The sequence below is a fragment of the Scylla paramamosain genome, chromosome 25 (assembly GCF_035594125.1).
Source record: "Scylla paramamosain isolate STU-SP2022 chromosome 25, ASM3559412v1, whole genome shotgun sequence".
Lineage (NCBI taxonomy): Eukaryota > Metazoa > Arthropoda > Malacostraca > Decapoda > Portunidae > Scylla > Scylla paramamosain.
In genome coordinates this window covers 13,624,663-13,646,882 of record NC_087175.1, presented here as the reverse complement: position 1 = coordinate 13,646,882, position 22,220 = coordinate 13,624,663, and the positions used below count along the sequence as shown (strand labels likewise).

General features: G+C 38.7%; 1 protein-coding gene across 1 annotated transcript in view; it reads right to left on the bottom strand.

The window, feature by feature from the left end:
- Positions 1 to 22,220, bottom strand: part of LOC135113220 (uncharacterized) — a 633,180-nt gene that overhangs the window by 146,348 nt on the left and 464,612 nt on the right. Inside the window, exons 47-49 of the mRNA XM_064028389.1 lie at positions 14,325 to 14,517; positions 11,769 to 11,892; positions 7,531 to 7,693 (exon numbers count right to left, since the gene is read on the bottom strand). Of these exons, the coding sequence (XP_063884459.1) occupies positions 7,531 to 7,693; positions 11,769 to 11,892; positions 14,325 to 14,517 (480 nt within the window). The remainder of the gene's footprint in view (positions 1 to 7,530; positions 7,694 to 11,768; positions 11,893 to 14,324; positions 14,518 to 22,220) is intronic.

Below are 22,220 nucleotides of genomic sequence, written 5' to 3'. Positions count from 1 at the left end.
TGGTGAAGTCACGTTAAATACAAAGAACCTAAAAGTGAGTCGAGTCTATGGAAAGGAAAGTTCTGAAATGATTAGGTTAAAATTGAAAGCTGTAAACATGGAAAGGAGAGATTATCTTGAGTTATATTGTACCTAAAATAGGATCATGGAAAGAAGCAGATTTTTAAAATTTTTTTTATTATGCAAGAAGGCCACGGGCCAAGAGCAAAAAAAAATTGTGCATAAAAAAAAGGCCCACTTAATGCCAGGTCCCATAGAGAATTCCATATAGAAAAATCAAATAATAGAGGATAAGTGTCTTAAAACTTCCCTCTTGAAAGAATTCAATTAAGTCATAGGAAAGAGGAAATACAGAAGCAGGCAGGGAATTCCAGAGTTTATCAAAGAAAGGGATGAATGATTGAAAATTCTGGTCAACTCTTGCATTAGAGAGATGGACAGAATAGGAATGAGAAAAAGAAGAAAGTCTTGTGCAGCGAGGCTGCAGAAAGAGGGGAGGCATGCAGTTAACGAGATCAGAAGAGCAATTAGTGTGAAAATAGCAGTAGAAAATATCGAGAATCAGCATTGTGGCAATGAAAAATAGGATGAAGACAGTCAGAGGAGAGGAGTTCATTAGATGAAAAGCTTTTGATTCCACCCTGTCTAAAAGCACAGTATGAGTGGAAACACACCCTACATGTGAAGCATACTTTGTACATAGACAGATAAGACCCCTGTACAGAGTTAACAGCTGAGGGGCATGAGAAAAACTGGCAGAGACGATTTCAAAACACCTAACTTCATAGAAGCTGTTTTTAGCACGAGATGAAATGTAAAGTTTCCAGTTTAGATTACAGTGGAACCCTGGTTACTGAACGCCTCCCTTTTTTAACAAACTTGTTTTCAAACAAAATTTTGAACTCCTAATTACTTCAGCTGCTGTACCATAATTCAATTCTTGAACAAAATTATTTGATTTCAAATACTAAAGGACAATGCAAAAGCTGCTGTTTATTACTAATTTATAGCTTCTATAGATATTTCCTTTTTTTTTTCATGTATTTGGAGGGAAGCCATAATCGGTAACACAATAATGAATTAAGTTAAATGTGATCCTTTTTTTTTTCTTTCTATGTAGGAGGGGCATCAGGCAAGGACAACAAAACTGCAATAAAAAAAAAGGCCCACTGAGATGCCAGTTCCTGGACAGTTGATATCAGCAGTAAAAAATTACAGCATACTGGAACCATGCCAAGTCTGTTCTCCAACTAGCCAAAAACTCCTTCATTAACAGTGTCAAAATCTTTCAAGATCTAACTCCCCTTGTGACTTCTGGCATCTAGCCAAAAATATCTCCAATAACTTTGCTTCTTCTTCTTTCCCTCCTCTATTTCAACCAGATGGCACCACTGCTATCACATCTATTTCTAAAGCTGAACTCTTCGCTCAAACCTTTGCTAAAAACTCTACCTTGGACGATTCTGGGCTTGTTCCTCCCTCTCCTCCACCCTCTAACTACTTCATGCCACGTATTAAAATTCTTCGCAATGATGTTTTCCATGCCCTCACTGGCCTAAACCCTCAGAAGGCTTATGGACCTGATGGGGTCCCTCCTATTATTCTCCGAAACTGTACCTTGGACGATTCTGGGCTTGTTCCTCCCTCTCCTCCACCCTCTAACTACTTCATGCCACGTATTAAAATTCTTCGCAATGATGTTTTCCATGCCCTCACTGGCCTAAACCCTCAGAAGGCTTATGGACCTGATGGGGTCCCTCCTATTATTCTCCGAAACTGTACCTTGGACGATTCTGGGCTTGTTCCTCCCTCTCCTCCACCCTCTAACTACTTCATGCCACGTATTAAAATTCTTCGCAATGATGTTTTCCATGCCCTCACTAGCCTAAACCCTCAGAAGGCTTATGGACCTGATGGGGTCCCTCCTATTATTCTCCGAAACTGTGCCTCCGTGCTTCCATCTTGCCTAGTCAAATTCTTTCAGCTCTGTCTGTCAACATCTACCTTTCCTTCCTGCTGGAAGTTTGCCTCCATTCAGCCTGCTCCTAAAAATGGTGACTATTTTAATCTCTCAAACTACCGTCCTATTGCTTTAATTTCCTGCCTATCTAAAGTTTTGAACCTATCCTCAACAGGAAGATTCTTAAACATCTATCACTTCACAACCTTCTATCTGATCGCCAGTATGGATTCCGGCAAGGCTGCTCTACTGGTGATCTTCTGGCTTTCCTTACTTTGCATCAGTGACCTTCTTCTTGTCCTATCCACTCCTACAATGATGCTACCACCCTGCACTTTTCCATATCTTTTCATAGACAACCAACCCTTCAGGAAGTAAACATTTCATGCAGGGAAGCTACAGAACACCTGACTTCTGATCTTTCTAAAATTTCTGATTGGGGCAGAGCAAATTTGGTATTGTTCAATGCCTCAAAAACTCAATTCCTCTATCTATCAACTCGACACAACCTTCCAGACAACTATCCCCTCTTCTTCTGTGACACTCAACTGTCCCCCTCTTCTACACTGTACATCCTTGGTCTGTCCTTTACTTATAATATGAACTGGAAACTTCACATCTCATCTCTAGCTAAAACAGCTTCTATGAAGTTAGGCGTTCTGAGACGTCTCCGCCAGTTTTTCTTACCCTATTCAGCTGCTAACTCTGCACAAGGGCCTTATCCATCCATGTACAGAGTATGTTTCACATGTCTGAGAGGGTCCCACTCATACCACTCTTCTAGACAGGGTGGAATCAAAAGCTTTTCATCTCATCAACTCCTCTCCTTTAACTGACTGTCTTCAGCCTCTCTCTCATCGCCGCAATGTTGCATCTCTAGCTGTCTTCTACCGCTATTTTCAAGCTAACTGCTCTTCTGATCTTAATAAATGCATGCCTCCCCTCCTCCCACGGCCTCACTGCACAAAACTTTCTTCTTTCTCTCACTCCTATTCTGTCCACCTATCTAATGCAAGAGTTTACAGTATTCTCAATCATTCATCCCTTTCTCTGGTAAACTCTGGAAACTCCCTGCCTGCTTCTGTATTTCCACCTTCCTATGACTTGAACTCTTTCAAGAGGGAGGTTTGGAGACACTTATCCTTCAATTTTTTACTACTGCTTTGGACCCTTTTCTGGGACTGGCATCTCAGTGGGTTTTTTTTTTTGGGGGGGGGGATTTTTGGTTGCCAGTGTCCTTTCTACATAAAAAAAAAGGATAAGTGTCTTGAAATCTCTCTCTTGAAAGAATTCAAGTCATAGGAAGGTGAAAATACAGAAATAGGCAGGGAGTCCCAGAGTTTACCAGAGAAAGGGATAAGTAATTGAGAATGCTGATTAACTCCTGCATTAGAGGTGGGCAGAATAAACAAACAGTTTTTGGCACACAGGAGTAATACTGTGCCACCTGACCCACAACACCATCACTGCTGCATAATTACCTTTTTCCTGAAGCTTTTCTCAGCAGCAAAATGTCAAAGTTTTATGATCACCTTAATTTTAGTGGTAAGCGAGTTGCTCCTTTTTGTGCCACTCTGTAAGGCTTCCCTCACTAGATCAATGACAAAGAGAATATCTGCACAATCTAAACAGTATCTTTTGATGAGTTTTGTGTCACTAAGCTCATTCAATATGTCCTTTCTCGATAAATAATTTCTGACCTGGAGATGTGGAGTGACCATCATGGCAGTGGGAGTATCAGTCATTAGCCACTTAGACAGGGTGGACAAATGTCTGGGAACTTATTAATCTATTTTACATTGATTCCTAGGAGGAAAATAGTTTGTTTCCAAACATTTTGGATTTAAAATGATTTTCAGGAACAAATTAACTTCAAGAACAAAGGTTCCACTGTATAAGTAAAGGATAGACTAAAGATGTTCAATATAGAAGGAGACAGTTGAATGTTACAGAAGAAGAGGGGATAGTTATCTGGAAGCTTGTATTGAGTTGATAGATGGAGATGTTACTGAAGAAGAGGGGATAGTTATCTGGAAGGTTGTATTGAGTTGATAGATGGAGATTTTGGGGCATTGAACATTACTAAGTTTGCTGTGCCACAATCAGAAATTTTAGAGAGGTCAGAGATCTGGCATTCAGTGGCTTCCCTGTGTAAGCTGTTTACATCCAGAAAAGATGGATGTCTATGAAAAGATGTGGAAAAGTGCAGGGAGGTATCATCAGCATAGGAGTGGATAGGACACAGTTTGGTTTAGAAGATCATTGATGAATAATAAGAAGAGAGTGGGTGACAGGACAGAACAATGAGAAAACACCACTGTTAATAGACTTAAGAGAAGAACAGTGACCATCTATTACAGCAGCAACAGGACAGTCAGAAAGGAAACTTGAGATGAAGTTACTGAGAGAAGGATAGAAGCTGTAGGAAAGTAGTTTGGAAATCAAAGCTTTGTGCTAGACTCTATCAAATGCTTTTTATATGTCCAAGGCAACAACAAAAGTTTCACCAAAATCTCTAAAAGAGGATGACCAAGACTCAGTAAGGAAAACTAGATCACCAGTAGAGCAACCTTGACAAAACCAAAATTGGCAATCAGATAAAAGATTGTGAAGTGATAGATGTTTAAGAATCTTCCTATTAAGGATATATTAAAAGGCTTTATAGAGGAAGGAAATTAAAAGGATAGGATAGTAGTTTGAGGGATCAGAGCAGTCACTCTTTTTAGGAACAGGCTGAATGTGGGCAACCTTCCAGCAAGAAGGAAAGATAGATGTTGATAGACAGAGTTAGAAAAGTTTAACTAAGCAAACAAAAATGGTACAAAGGCACCATTTTGGAAAACAATAGGAGGGATCCCATCAGGCCCATAAGCCTTCCCAGTAAGGCCATGGAAAATATCACTGTGAAGAATCTTAATGGTTAGCATGAAGTAGCTGGAGGGTGGTGGGGAAGGAAGAATAAACCCTAACTCATCCAAGGTGGAGTTTTTAGCAAAGGTTTGGGTTCACCTTTAGAGACAGATGAGATAGCAGTGGTGTCATCAGGTTATAATAAAGGAAGGAAAGATGAAGAAGTAAAGTTATTGAAGATGTTTTTGGCTAGGTGCCAGAAATCATGACAGGAGTTTGATTTTGAAAGATTTTGACATTAATGAAAGAGTTTTTGACTAGCTGGAGAAAAGACATGGCATGATTACAGGTAGAAATATAAAGTGCATGAAATTTAGGTTGAGAGAATGAGTGAGGAATGTAGGCCTCCATGCCAGACACTATCAACTATGTCATGCACTCAGCAGACAGAGACTTTCTTGCTCTATCCACTCCTACACTGTTGATACCACCCTGCACTTTTCCATGTCTTTTCATAGAGGTTCAACCCTTCAGAAAGTAAATAGTTCATGCAGGGAAGCCAAAGAATGCCTGACTTCTGATCTCTCTAAAATTTTTGATTGGCGGAGAGCAAACTTAGTATTGTTCAATCCCTCAAAAACTCAATTCCTCCATCTATCAACTCGACACAACCTTCTAGACAACTATCCCCTCTTCTTCAATGACATTCAACTGTCCCTCTCTTCTAAAATGAACATCCTCAGTCTGTCCTTTACTTAAAATCTAAACTGGAAACTTCACATCTCATCTCTAGCTAAGAACAACTTCTATGAAGTTAGGCTTTCTGAGTCATCTCCACCAGTTTTTCTCACCCCCCAGCTGCTAACTCTGTACAGGGGCCTTATCCATCAATGAATTCAGTATGCCTCACATGTATCGGGGGTTCCATTCATACTGCTCTTCTAGACAGGGTGGAATCAAAAGATTTTTTGTCTCACCAACTCCTCTCCTCTACCTGACTGTCTTCAGCCTCTTCCACATTGCCACAATGTTGCACTTCTTGCTATCTTCTACTACTATTTTCATGGCAACTACTCTTCTGATCTTGCTAACTGCATGCCTCTCCTCCTCCCATGGTCTTGCTGCACATGACTTTCTTCTTTCTCTCATCCTATTCTGTCTAACTTTCTAATGCAAGAGTTAACCAGTATCCTCCATCATTCATCCCTTTCTGTGGTAAGCTCTGGAACTCCTTGCCTTCATCTGCATTTCCTCCTTCCTATGACTTGAACTCTTTCAAGAGGGAGGTTTCAAGACACTTATCCTCTATTATTTGATCATTCTGTTTGGAATTCTCTGTGGGAACTGACATTAAGTGGGCCTTTTTTTATACATTTTTTTTGTTACCCTTGGCCAGTGGCCTTCTTGAATAAAACTAAAAAAAACTCATTCCAAGGAAAATCAGAATAAAGCCTCCTCAGGTCCCCCAATTAGCAGAGGAAAAATGCCAGAGGCACCTCCCTTTTGGGGGATCATGAGGAAGGATTGGAGCAATAGGACAAGATACAGATGTGAGGTTGTGATCGGAGGAGCCTGACAGAAAAGATAGGGTGGCAGCATAAACAGAAGGATTAGAGGTTAGGAAAAGATAAAAAATGCTGGGTGTATCTCCGATATGGTCAGGAATAATAATAATAAAAGTACAAGAAGACCTTCTTAGAATTATAAAATGGGAGAAGATATGACAATGAAAAGTAATAAAGAAAAGGATATTGGGTGATTATCCAGGATACATTGTCACCATAGAAGCATATAAGAGGAATTTTTGGCTCCACATACACGATGTTAAATGACATTAGAGTGTCTTTTAACTACATGAACATGGATATGATAAAAAAAATAATAATTACAACCATGATGCACCTCAAGTTAGAGTAGGCTGTAGTTGTATTGTCTCCACACAGGAAGAAGAAGAATATAAGAAAATTGGAAGGAATACAGAGGACACCAACAAAGATGGTGCCAGCATTGGGAGAGAGAGAAAAAAAAAAGAGATTTACCTACGAAGAGCAGCTGGAGGAAATTAGATTAATAACACTGGAAGAGAGAATAGAAAGGGGAGACTTGATAGCAATGTATATATAATAAACTGTATGGAAAAGGTAAACAGACAAGTTTTGGAGATGCAAATAAATGAGGGAACAAGATGTACAATGGACAAAAAAAAAAAAAAAAAGTAAATGTCTCAGTGATACCAAGAAATATAGTTTCCTGTACTGAAGCATTGATCCCTGGAATAGTTTAAGTGAGGAGATGGTTACACCTGCTAGTATGAGCAAATTTAAAGAGAAACTGGATAACTGCAGATATGGAAACAGAACAAATGAGCTTTAGCTAGGATCCTGTACAATACAAGTAGGTAAATACAACTAGGTAAATACACACACACATACACACACACACACAAACACACACTCAAACATTCCTTAAAATTAAATCACAGTAAAGAAAAAAAAATCACAGTCAAATTACAAGGAACTACTATATAAGTGTTTTGGTTACACTTGTGAGAAGTTTAATTTGGAAAACACAGCATATCAGAAATATAAGCAATGAGTGCCAACAGACCACATGGCTATTTCAGAAATTTTTTTTAAATGTTTTCAATTTTATATAGCTTTCTTGACTTCCAGACCAATGATAGTACCATTATGAACCTCAACAAGTAAACATGAACTAACCTGTTGCTGTAGGATAGGACAAGGAAGACCCACAGGAACAGTGAGTAAGATATTATTTCCTTGATGATGTCCCACATTTCCATTTCATTTTGACGTGTTTTCCTCAGCTCCTTCAGGGTTTCATCATCCACCTTGCAGTGCTCCAGTGTGCGGTGTCGTGGTGCTGAGGCAGCACCATTGTGTTGCCATCAGTGTGTCAAGGTTGAGGATTAAGAAACAGAACAGAATGGAACACTGTCATCATCACTTAAGTTCACTGACTAAATTGTAACCACAACAGAAAAAAGATATATAAAATAAATAAATAAATAAATAATAATAATAAAAAATATTAATAATAATAATATTATTATCAATTTAATTAAAATCATGATAATGCACATATCCAAAATCCTACGAAAAAAAAAAAAAGTCATAAAATGGGGTTAAATTCTTGATCTGAATTTTGAGTTGATGAGATAAAAGAAAAAATAAATAAATAAATAAATAATAATAATAATAATAATAATAATAATAATAATAATAATAATAATAATAATAATAATAATAATAATGTAGTACTGTACAGTAAAATATTCCATCTCATGCTTTACCAATACAGTGGTATCCCATTGTATGTTCGCTTTGGAATAAGTCCAACTTGGTATTTTAATGTGATTTTTTTTTTTTTTTTTATGTAGGAAGGACACTGGCCAAGGGCAACAAAAATCTAATAAAAAAAAATGCCCACTGAAATGCCAGTCCCATAAAAGGGTCAAAGCAGTGGTCAAAAATTGATGAATAAGTGTCTTGAAACCTCCCTCTTGAAGGAATTCAAGTCATAGGAAGGTGAAAATACAGAAGCAGGCAGGGAGTTCCAGAGTTTACCAGAGAAAGGGATGAATGATTGAGAATACTGGTTAACTCTTGCGTTAGAGAGGTGGACAGGATAGGGGTGAGAGAAAGTCTTGTGCAGTGAGGCCGCGGGAGGAGGGGAGGCATGCAGTTAGCAAGATCAGAAGAGCAGTTAGCATGAAAATAGCAGTAGAAGACAGCTAGATATGCAACATTGCGGCAGTGAGAGAGATGCTGAAGACAGTCAGTTAGAGGAGAGGAGTTGATGAGACGAAAAGCTTTTGATTCCACCCTGTCTAGAAGAGTAGTATGAGTGGAACCCCCCCAGACATGTGAAGCATACTCCATACATGGACGGATAAGGCCCTTGTACAGAGTTAGCAGCTGGGGGGGGTGAGAGAAAGTGGCGGAGACGTCTCAGAACACCTAACTTCATAGAAGCTGTTTTAGCTAGAGATGAGATGTGAAGTTTCCAGTTCAGATTATAAGTCAAGGACAGACTGAGGATGTTCAGTGTAGAAGAGGGGGACAGTTGAGTGTCATTGAAGAAGAGGGGATAGTTGTCTGGAAGGTTGTGCCGAGTTGATAGATGGAGGAATTGAGTTTTTGAGGCATTGAACAATACCAAGTTTGCTCTGCCCCAATCAGAAATTTTAGAAAGATCAGAAGTCAAGCATTCTGTGGCTTCCCTGCGTGATATGTTTATCTCCTGAAGGGTTGGACGTCTATGAAAAGACGTAGAAAAGTGCAAGGTGGTATCATCAGCGTAGGAGTGGATAGGACAAGAAGTTTGATTTAGAAGATCATTAATGAATAATAAGAAGAGAGTGGGTGACAGGACAAAACCCTGAGGAACACCACTGTTAATAGATTTAGGAGAAGAACAGTGACCATCTACCACAGCAGCAATAAAACGGTCAGAAAGGAAACTTGAGATGAAGTTACAGAGAGAAGGATAGAAACCGTAGGAGGGTAGTTTGGAAATCAAAGCTTTGTGCCAGACTCTATCAAAAGCTTGGTATACAACCTTTGTTTGGAATAAGACTTGCATGCTAGAACTTGTATGTGTCAAAATGAATCACGACACCGCATGCTACCCTTGTTTACTCCTCAGGACAAAGTCATGACTGCTCACGAGCAATGTTGCAACAATAACATCTTCCTTGTCAGCACCATCCTAGTAGGCACTCAGCTCTTTTCAGGAAGGTAATGTGAGGTTAAACTTTCATTTATTTCATCTATTTCCTTTAGTATTTACCATATTTGATGGCATATGACATTTTTTTCATAAAAATGGCTCTAAAAATCACCCTGCATCTTATATATGAATGTGAGGCCTCCTGCAGATTTAATTTTGAAATTTGCTTCACCAGTAAACCTAAAGATTTACACCAACATATTATTGGCAAGGCTGCTGAGTCATATTTTTCAACCATAATATGATGTCAGGAAATGTTGAAAATGAGAACGCAGCCCTGCTCAGTGACGCACCAAGTGTGTTGTTGACATCTTGGCAGATGGGCTACGTTCTTTGCCTCACCTCCATTACTAGGCCGTTACCTCTGTTTTATTACTGCAATCATGTATAATATTTTTATCATTATGATTACTTGCTTTTTGTTCAGCTGTACTGCTAGCATGCTTTAAACTTTATATGCATACATTTTTTTTTCCTGAATATGCCCTGCTGAAATGGGGATGCATCTTATATGCCTGTGTGTCTTATATGGTAAGTATTTTAGCATTAAGCAGTGTTTAAATTATTTTATACAACCCCATCAATGTACTGCATAGTATGCCAATAATAATAGGATTTTTTTTTTTTCATGGGAACAGATTAATCATTTCCCCTTTATTTCTCATGGAAAAAATTCGCTTGGTACATGTCCTGTTTGGTATAAATCTAAGGATCTGGAATGGATTAAGGACATATACCAAGGTACCACTGTACCATGGAATATGTGTTATTCATCACACAATAAGAGATTAGGTTAACAATTTTGTGTATCACAAAATTATGAGGCTAAAATGTGTGGGACACCTGAAACTACCAAATAATGAAAGCTGTGTACCAAATTCTCACATGTGAAGATATTCTGAGCTTGCTGACTTGCTGTATCATAAGAGATAGGGTTTGTTCATAGGTTTTGTTCTGCCATAACGGCTGAATTTGTATGCATGTATAGTCATGGTCAGAAGCACAGCTGGGCGTGAAAACAAAAAAAAATTATCTCGACAACCCATACATTGATAAAAATAACCTTATCAGTGATAACCAATAATTGATAACTGGCGATAAATTTATCGTCCGATAATCGATAAATTGGTAAATCCAAAATTCTGATACTAGTGATAACAATATTAATATTTTAAGTAAAAAATTGATAAATCCAAATCTTTTTTTTTTGTCTTTATCATAGAAAACTGAGCAAAATCTTAGAAAGAAAATTCAAATTCAATGTTTATCCTGTCTCCACTAATGAAAAGTATTGTTTTGATTTTTGAAAGTTTAAAACTTCAACATGCTCATGTTCCAAAAAACAAAAATTATCGATTATCACTAGTTTGGAACCAAAAGTATCAGTGATACTGATGAACTGATAATGCAGAAAAAAACATATCAGTATAACTGATAACCTGATACCATTATTGCATTAAATTACCACAATAATGCCCACCTATAGTCCAGAGTAGACTAATATACCACACTTGTCTCTAATGTGTTTTGCATTTTATATAAATTTTAAGCCTTGGAATTTAAGAATAGCCTCATCAAAAACATGACAATGGATAGATCACAGGACTTAAGACATCACAGAAATGAATATCTAAAGAATGGAAAAGATGAAAAGAGAACATCAGAATTAAAGTTCTTCAAGTCAGCTACAAAGGCAAAGGAAAGACGCTTGACTTCCTGGCGAAAAAAAAAAAAAAAAAAAAAGCTCACCTTTGTGATGATCAGTAACCTACATACTTCTTGAGAGGTCACTTGATCACTTTTGTATTCCTTTCTAGAGGTGTATAATAAAGGTTCAAAGAAAGTAAGTCTTCAATATGTAAAGTCTTCTTCAAGGTGTCACAAGAATGCTGAAGAACTGATCTAAACGTGGGGTAAATTGGGCACATGAGGCCATCACTGGAGACTGAACCCCTTTTAGGGCACCACAATAATCCTTGTCCTACAGGTTATCAAAGAATCCAAGGCAATCACCAAGGTCTTATTTGATTTTGATTGCTTTTGACCAGTCTGTCACTACAAATATGGTAAATATTCTCTTCCCTTTATTCAAACTATTTTTTTTTTTTTTCCCAAAGTAAAATATGAGATGGGAGATCCAAACTCTATTAGGAGTAAACAAGCTACAAGTAAACAAGTAAACAAGTAAGACAATCTTATTTATCACCTTCATCATACAGCCAAGCTTCATCCTGCTCCAGGAATGGCTCTTCCTCATCTTCTTCTGCATCATCCTCTTCTAAGTCTCCACTTTTGCACACAGCACTCATGACTATTGCCGTCAAAAAGATCTGCAATGACATCAGCCAAACATTAGCCTTCTTCCTTGCTGGTCTCCAGTGTGCACCATATATACTGCTGCAGAATCCATCACTTACACTGCTGTCCACAGCCAACCAGACACTAGTAACGCTCTTATCCAGGCAGGCTTTGGACCCTTTTATGGGACTGGCATTTCAGTGGGCATTTTCTTTATTGGATTTTTTTGCCCTTGGCCAGTGTCCCTCCTACATAAAAAAAAAAAAAAGGCATCAACTCACATGGAGCAGTGGCCAGGACAGCACTCACTCTATCATCAGGCACCATGATGCAGATAAAAGCAGCTCTCAGGGATCGGCACAGTAGTGTAGCATGAGGCAAGAAGGGTATGCAAAAAACTATATGCACAACACAGGAATATATTTCATAACTTGAGAACATGGCACAGTTATCTCATGATTTGTAGGTTACTACAGGCACCAATGCTCATACCAGGCAAAGGCTAAGTCATAAGCACACAGCACTCATGTCCACATATACACCTAAGGCACAGTCACTTGGACATACAAGCAGAACACACAAGGCCAGATGTGGGCACCACAAGCCTCACACCACTACAAGTCTCAGCACAGCCACCCAGGACAAGAACCCAGCACCCAAACACAAATAAGGCAAACATGGGAGCAGAAGCACAACACACGTCTCTGAGTGTGACACAGGAGCTGCGGCTGAATATGACATAGTCCTTCCTTTGGGGTTCTTGCGAGGCTTTTTATCACCTCGTCATTGGCTGCCACCTTTTTGCAGGCGCATCAGTCAATCAGTGCCATCTTTTCTCAAGGCCATCTGAGCATCACCTATCACTACACTCAACACAGCTACTGTAACACCTCCCCCCCGGCAATATTCTTAACACTCAGTTAACATTACCCCTTGTCTGCCGCCATGTTTCAATAACCTGCTATATATATTTCAACGGCTTATCCCTGTCTAAATCCTGATAGCATCTCACTACTACTACTACTACTACTACTACTACTACTACTACTACTACTACTACTACTAATAATAATAACAATAATAATAATAATAATACAGTAGGATATGTGACAATGCACAGTCATTATAACATATAACTGCAATAATGCACCAAAATTTTAATAAATATTTGATCAGAATAATGAGCCAAAACTTGCCATTAGTGTGAACACTGGAAATTTAATAAATATTTAATTGGAATAACAAACCAAAACTGGCATAGGAAACTTAACACTCAGTCAACATTACTTGTGTGAGATCTAGGATTTTGATAAAAACTTCATTAGAATAACAAACTAAAACTGGCATAATGAACTTGCCAGTAGTGAAAGCACAAACATTTTAATAAAAATTTAATTGGAATAACAAACTAAAACTCTCAAGACTAACTCACCAGCTGTGTGAGCCATTGTTCACCTATCCACTGCCTGTGCCTTCCTCCCTTTTTTTCTGTTCCTCTCTCTTCTTTCATCTTGCCTCAAACCTCCCTCCCTGTCACCTCCCATCCCCATTATTTGTCAGAGATAAGGGACAAGGGAGTGAAAGCTCACTCTCTCTCTCTCTCCCCCCCTAATTCATTTTATGTCAATTTTGCTCCATCGTTTCTCACTCTTTCTCACTCTTATTATGTAATTCCATTTTCATTCTCACTTAGCCTAATTCTATTTAGCAGTCCTCAGGATTGTTCTTACTTTCTCAGAGAGAGAGAGAGAGAGAGAGAGAGAGAGAGAGAGAGAGAGAGAGAGAGAGAGAGAGAGAGAGAGAGAGAGAGAGAGAGAGAGAGAGAGAGAGAGAGAGAGAGCTCCGACTTAGGCAGGAATTACTGTATGTAAACGTGTGACATTGACAGTAGGTAAAGATGACCTATACTTGTCAAAGCAGTGCAAAACTTGGGATGATAATGTGCAAAACTCAGGATGGTAAGAATTTAGGACTAGGCGTGAAACTCGGGAGGGTATTATATATATTTATCTCAAATTTAGTAGTGCAAATGTGCTTATTTTGATTATATATATATATATATATATATATATATATATATATATATATATATATATATATATATATATATATATATATATATATATATATATATATATATATATTTTTTTTTTTTTTTTCTCAGTCACCATAATGTACATTTGCCATAACAAATGCTACACTGGAACAAATTGTGCTTGTTCCTGTGTACCCTACTATGATAATAATAATAATAATAATAATAATATTAATAATAATAATAATAATAATAATAATAATAATAATAATAATAATAATAATAACAATAATAATAATAATAATAACTAAAACTATAAAGCTCAAGATGGGAAAAGATGTAGAATAGAGATGAAAGCAAAATACACACTAACTTCCAGAAAACACAACAGCAGTGCAGTGTTTATAGAAGCAATATACAATGCCTTACCTTCATTGGCTCCAAGAAAAGTACGTCAGAGAAGAAGGAGATGACTAGGGAAGTAACCCACTTGGTAGCCTTTGAGTTTCCAAACATAATGCCATACATGAGCAGAAAGAAACATGACCCAGCTATGCAGATCACAACCAAAAGCCAGCCCAGCAGCACAGTCCACCAGGGTAGTGTGAACTTCTTCTTTTTCCTGTAGGACAGAGGTGTGTCATCATAACACATGTGGTGTTAAGATGAGCAATATTTTGGCTGTTGCCTTTTAGTGTACCTTTATCCTTTCAGAGCATCATGGAGACACAAAGAAATTCATTTGAAGGTGGTATAAACTGGTCATAAGGGGTCATTAACAGTCACTGAACCCTGGCAGGATACTTATGGAAAACATGAGTCCACCTTATTACCAATTAGGCCATAAATGATCATCAAGGCTCAAGTAAAGTCTGGTCAGCCTTGGCTCTCCTGTCTTCACAATGTACATATATTACACTGGGGAAAGCAAGATCCAAAACAACAGATAAAGTACTTCGGCTTCATCCTGCCTTTTTCCTCACCTTAATATTTCTCTCTCTACTTACACAGCAAGATAATATAGAAAGAGATCAGATTTTGGTAAGTCATCACAGGACCTTTGGTAACAACACAGTTCACAGCTTAGTATCCTATTTATGATAATTTTCTTTACTTTTCTTTTTCACTTCTCTGTAAGTTTTCTTGTTCATGAAGACCTGAATAAAAATAAATTATTGTCAGTGGAATTGTAGCATATTCACAGACATCTACAGGGGGTATATTACTTATGTTACGCTGTAAGTATTACACTGCAATGTTGCTTCTCTGTCTTCTATAATTACTTCCCCATCTTCTGAACTTGCTAACTGCATGCCTTCCTCCTCCCACAGCTTTGTTGCACTCATTCTCATTCTTATTGTATCTATCTAGTTAATATAAGAATTAATCACTCTCTCCATTCTATCATTCTTTTTATCAGTAAACTCTGGAATTTCCTTTTTTTTTTTTCCTCAATCTCCCACTAACTTTCAAAAAGGTACCGTATTTGATGACTTATAAGATGCAGGCATAAAAAAAGAAATAATAAATAAATAAATAAATAAATAAATAAGTGGATTTAATCTTTGAATATGAAGTGCAGGGCTTCACCTGACATTTGAAGCCCTCTTATATGAATTCAGATCCTTATTAGATCACAACATTTTACATAAAAATTTTAATATTTGCTAAGACCTACCAACACTGGTCCTTAGACCAATTCTGCTGTGAGGTGTAAATAAATATGGTGAAGGCAGTGACATTGTCAGATCCCAGAGGGGTACATCATATTTTTTTTATGATCATTCTACATGTAATTCTAGTTGTAATATTCTAGTATATTTTCAAAGCATAAGGAGATGTGTAAATAAATTTATCTTATTCTCTAGAACGTATTTTCATTTGTAATATTCAATACATTTTTAAAACAAAAGATGTGAAAATAAATTTGTTCTATTCATCATGAAATTTAGTATAATTGCCTTTTCAAAATTCCAATTCAAATCTGTGAAAATAGATTTGTTCTATTCATGTCATACCTCAAGGAATAATGGTATCATACTAAGGAACACAATGAATCTTGCACATGTCACCAGATTTGGTGACATGTGTAGCTGACTGCAGGTTTGTTTTGATATATGCAATGTAAGCATTGTCACTTAATTTCTTCCTGACTGATGTTATTTTATATGAATTACCAGTAACTATGACCTGTTATACATTGTTATCTTGCAAAAAAAATGTGTTTTTGAGGTGTAGAAGCAATCATCACTTTGTTTACATATGCAAAGATATTTGGGGTTTGATTTAAAGGCCACTGTTGGCACCCCATGGTCTCCAACATTACTTAACAGGCACTCTGGGACAGGACGTTGCCATAGACTTACCACTAGCCACTGTCTCAAAAGCTGAACCTTGGCCTTATAAGGTGTAGGCTCATTTTGTGTTTTTTTTTTTTTTTTTTTTGGGGGGTGGAAATGGCATGTATTATAAGCCATCAAATATGGCTTATAATACATGTCAAAACATCCCAGAAACTAAATTGGCCATATTTTTTATTTCTTTGTTTTTTGGGAACAGTATTGCATACATTTTTCTATATATATATATATATATTATATTTACTCTACTGTAGGCCAAACTCCCTGACACATAAAGAAAAGCACAAAATAAAATAAAAAAATATCAGGAAGATCTGAGACAAATGTTTATCATGTCAAGAAAGCTGCCACAGTGCTGCAGACAAGCATGTCTTCTTTTTTTACACTATGTCCCTCTTTCTGACTCCAGTGCAGGGCAACTTTCTTGACATAATAAACAACTGTGTCTAATCTCCCATTCCTGCACTTGTAGGAGTCCTTCATCAGCTAAAGCCATAACCATGCTTTTTTATTGCCACATGTTCTACTTACTAGACTCACTTTTATAGGATAAGAAAAATTCTAGCAGTTTAAGAAAAATCAAGCAGGAGAGAGGAATGCAGGATAATATTTCCATAAGACATGGATGACAGTTACTATCAGTTGATTTTTAAATATGCAAGTAGACACAGAATTGCTAGATGAGAATCTTTTTGCCATATTGATAACCTATAACATTAAAAAGCCAAAATGAAAATGTACAAGTGCTAGAGCATTAGGATCTACATGGAGCATTAATTTCTGTTGCACTGTCTTTAGTTAGTAGATTGTGCAGGCCTGGAGATAATATGTCCTTCAATTATACAATGAGACACAAAGGAAAAAATTTTCTTCATACAAATTCATAAAACTTCCTCCACTTTAAATACTGCAATGGTAGATAATGTGAGTAAAGGTAATAAATTAATATCCAACAGTTGCATAGTTTCACCAAGTTTGTCACTCATCCTCTCAGTCACTGTCTATTCCCACATCATTCTGAACCATGTGACAAAGTGGCATATTTTTATCAAAATCCTAACTCAAGTTTGATAAGGTGTTGGATTATTCAAATAAAAGTAATCTGGAATTTCATAATCAAATAATTGTTTTGGCAGAAATTGGAATTTTGCAGAGGTGAGAAATTTATTTTTGGTGGCAATGAGTGGATGCCAATGCTTTCTGCATGGGACTTGCATTCATGTATTTGAGATGGAAGTTGGGATCCAGCAAATTGCAACATCTACACATGTCTAGGCAGCTATCCACAAAATACACCTGCCAAAAAAATAAATCAAAGAACTTTAAGGGCAAAAAACAGAGCAACTGTCTTGTTCAATGCTCCCACCTAAATATATGTCTAAGTACCAACTAACCTGATAGGGGTGTGCCCTAGGAAGATAAAGAGGACAGGACATGTAAAGCCAGGTGGGGTCTGAATAAGATAGGAAGAGAGAGAGAAGGGAACTATGGGTGGGTTCAAAACATTGGCATCCACTCAGTGCTACCAAAATCCCACTTTGGTGGCCACTTCATGGGTGCCAATGCTGCTTTCTCCGTGGAGGTGGTCTAGGAAGACACCAATCTGGGACACATACTTGCCAAATGTGGAGAAGCCTGAAGATCCACAGCTGTACAGCCAGAGGGAAAACTGAAGTCATTCAGTGGAAGGACAAGCTGTGATGTATGCAATATAACAAGACCAAAGAAAACCACACTTAGGCCCCACACAAAGCAGGGCCACTAGTCCATAAGCTATGAATGACTAAACCCAGAAAACGAACAAGAAGTTTTGTAGAATATGAAAAAGAGACCCCAAACCTTTGAGGTCTCACACAAAAGAATTGGTTAGGCAGGAGGGCTTGAGCTGATCACAACACAGGGGTATTGGGGACTTGAGTGGAGAGGTAGCAATAGACGAAAGTGTGAGCTGAGCTCCATTGTTCTCTTAAGCAAGTAGTCTCCAAGGAATGGGAGCAAAGAAAAAACAGAGAAGCTGCTATTTTCCAGACATCTTGATCTCTTGGGCAATGTCTCGGATCTGCACGGTTGACAACATCAAGCAAAATCTGTGCAATGTGGAAACTGGAGCAGGAGTGGTGAAAGTTGGGCCAGACAAAGAGATGGTCCGAAGAAGAATCAACAGAAACTATAAGATATTGGTGGAGAGAAGAGACAGGACACAAAGGATGATGAACCCCACCTTGAAACCTTCAAGAGGAACCAGAAAGGACAAGACTGGTGGGGAGCAGGACGCTGAGGGAATAAGGTGCGGAGCATCCAGTCCTGCAAGAGGGGATCCAGTGAAATGCCACAGTCATAACAAAGTGGAGCCTTCAGAGCAGCAATGTGGGTACGGACAGTGGTGGTGAAATTGCCTTTTCATGAAACAAGAAACTGGAGAACTGGGGTATCACATCTTGAGAGAGGTCTAGAATGTATTTATTGCACAGAAAGGACTGGAAGGCTTTCCAGCAGAACTGGCACTGCCAAACAGAAGTCATGAAAGGTCTGAGAAAGATTCAGCATCACTTGTGGAGAGAGCTCTCTAGATAAGCTCAAAGAGAGAAACTCTATGCATGAAAGTTGGAGGAGATCCTGAAGGACTTCAGGCCTCTTCCTGACAAAGATAGATGGTTGAGGAGCACTGGAGAAGGGAAGCAGTGCAGGAGCTGCTGGCACTAAGGCTGGGCTTGCCAGAGGGGGAGCCAACAGAAGAACTTGGGGTTGGAATGTCTACAGTTTGTTCCATACCTGTAGCAGAACTCTGGGTGCTAAAGGAGAGAACAGATACAGGAAATTTCACTGGCTCCAACTGACAAGGAAGGTGTCTAGTCCTAATGCTTCCATTGCCATCCAATGGTACACAAACAGAGAGAGCTTGTGGTTGGAGGTGGAGGCAAACAAGTTCACCTGAGGACTCCCAAAAAGGTCCACTAAGTCTTGGAACATGATCTCTGTCAACTCCTGCTCCACTGAAGTCTCTGCCTGATGTGACAATGTGTTGGCCCAAATGTTGTCTGAACCTAGAATATACCTGGCAGACAGGCAGAGATTCCAGGACTTGGCCAGGAAAAAGAGATCTTCTGAGATGGAGAGAAGTGGGAGAGAACAAGAGCCTTGGTGAGAGATGCAGTGGACTGCAACTTGGTTGTCCAGCTGGAATCTCATGCATGTGTCCCTGACCTCGAAAAACTTGTGGAGAAAAAAAAGGGGACACTAGAAGCTCCCTGACATTGAAATGAAGTTGGGACTGAGAAGGGGGCCACAGGCCCTGAGCTTGACGAATGTTGGAAGACTGAAGGTCCCAGCCTGAATCTGAAGCATTTGTAGTGACGAACAGGATGGGTCGTGGAGGAAGCCAGGGAATGATTGAGGATAACTATTGGGGTAGAACCCACAATTGAAGGAGTGGGAGCAGAGATCTGGGGAAACTTTCAAACTTGATCGCATTAATCAATAGGAAACCAGCGGTTTTCTTCAAGGGAAAGTCTCCTGAAACTCAGCTGCCCTTGAAGTACAATGTCTGCTGTGAAGTTGAGAGAACCTAAGAGGCTGTCTCACAATCACTTGGTGAAAGTACGAGACCCCAGTGCTTGGCAAAGCTTCTGCAGCATATGGACCTGCTTGCATGCAGACATCCCAGAGTCTAGGATCTGGTGTCCCACTGCATGCTGAGCCAAGTGATGAACTGGGAAGGAGGAAGCTAGGACTTGGAGAACTTGACCAGGAATCCCATTTCCTGACAAATTCAGAGAGCAATGTCCAGATCTTGATGTGCTCAGGACTCTGAAGGAGCATGGATCAGCCAGTCATCGAGGTACATGAGGGTTGACACCCCCCCCCAATCCCTGACAAGTAAGACGAGCAGGCACAATCTTGGTGAGCTTTGTGAAGATCCTGGGCACAATGTTGAGATCAAAGGGTATGACCTTGAACTGAAGAACATGGGAGTCAACTTGAACTGCCAGAAACTTGTGGAACCAAGGGTGGATGGGCGTGTGCCAGTACACACTCTCCAGGTCAAGGGAGACCATCTATGCATCTGGAGACAAGACCAGCCAAACTTGCTGAAGCAAGAGCATCCAGAATTGGTGAGTCTAGATACTTTGATTCACCCTGCTTAAATCAATGACTAGCCTGAGCTTGTTGGAGTACCTTTCAGGAGCCATGAAATGTCTCCACCACAGGACATAGGGCAGGAGCCTGTCAATAGCAACTGGTCACAGGGGAAAGCTAGTGGGACCCCAATGCAAGCACCTCTGCTAGGAGAGTCAGCCCCATCATCCTCCAAGAACCCCAGAAAGGATTGAGAGAGACACCTGGTTGACATGCTGCCCTAAGGGGGCAAAAAGAAAAGACTGAAATAAAAACTGAGATGAAACACAAAAGAAAAATTTCACACGTCAAAAGAAAATAAATAAATAATTAAAACGAAATACATCATCATGACATAAGCTGGTAATCCACATGTGGGGAGAGGCACCAGAAGAAATCCTGTGCATGTGCTCTGGGATCATCACTTTCATCCCCTTGTAACCATTACTCCCTACTGGTAGAGACCAGTTGGTGGGAAGAGACATCACCATGAGAGTGGCATCATTCTCTTCCTCTTGATCAGATGATGGAATGGGCCTTGCTGTGAAAATGGCATTGCTCCCAACCTTAGAGACCTCAGAGCGGCATCACCACAGCTAAGGCAACACACCAGTGGAGTCATGGCTTATGCATGTGGTGGTGTTGTGAAAAAAAACAGCACAGGCAAGATAATTGTCCCATGGAAGATTTTATCACAAGCAGTTGTGAAAAAGTTCTCCCACCATCAAAACTGTCCAAGACCCCAATTGTTCATATACTATAGAGGAATATAATATGATATATATATATATATATATATATATATATATATATATATATATATATATATATATATATATATATATATATATATATATATATATGCTATATTTGCCAGCACATTAAACACACTTTTTCTTGAAAAAAAAAAATCTGATAATTACCATGCATCTAATGCAGCCTTAATACAGATGCTTAGGCCTGTAAGCCTATGTCTTTAGGTATGGAGTTGAAGCAGTGGTATACTAAACACAAATATTGTTACTCATAATATTACCAATGATAAAATTCTCTCTCTCTCTCTCTCTCTCTCTCTCTCTCTCTGACACACATACACACACACACACACACACACACGTCATCATCAAGTAAACAAGCAGTGATCCAAGCTCCAGCAGAGAAAAATTTTGTTTGACCACGGCCACCACTAGGAACCTAGAATGTGTTCCCAGTAGCTGTGCTCAAGTAGAGTTGTCCTGTCTCCAGAAATAAAAAAATAAGGGAAAACTTAAGTAATAACAGAGGTAATAAAATGAGTAAAAGCTCCAGCAAGGCAGACGCCATAGGTGGGAGCGGAGTGTTGCCAACGGGGTCACCATTCCCAGGATTTGAGGAAGATAATGAACTACATGATAAAATGCAAGGAAGGAAAGTGGCTTTGATGGAAAACAAAGAATTGAAAACACTATGTGCTGATCTAAAAACAAAATTGAAGGAAAACAATGATATTGTTAAAAACAGGAAAATTAAGTGATAGGGATGAAGAGTGAACATCAAATCTGGAGGAAGCAAAAAGAGGAAGAAAAAGTTAACATTACAGAAATCATAAAAGTGCAAAAGAAGGAAAAGACAGATTTAAGTAAAGAAATTGTGAAAGTGATCAAACAGAAGGAATCGATGGTAAGGGACACAGTGGACAGAAAAAAAATGTATTGTTATATATAGATTAAAAGAGGAAACAGAGCCAGTAAGATACAAGAGGGAAAGAGAACAAAAAAAAGTTAGCAGAAGACGTTGTAAGAAATATACAGAGAGAAGGTGAGGACTGGATAAGTGAAATTGAGGAAATACATAGACTGGGGAAGTATAT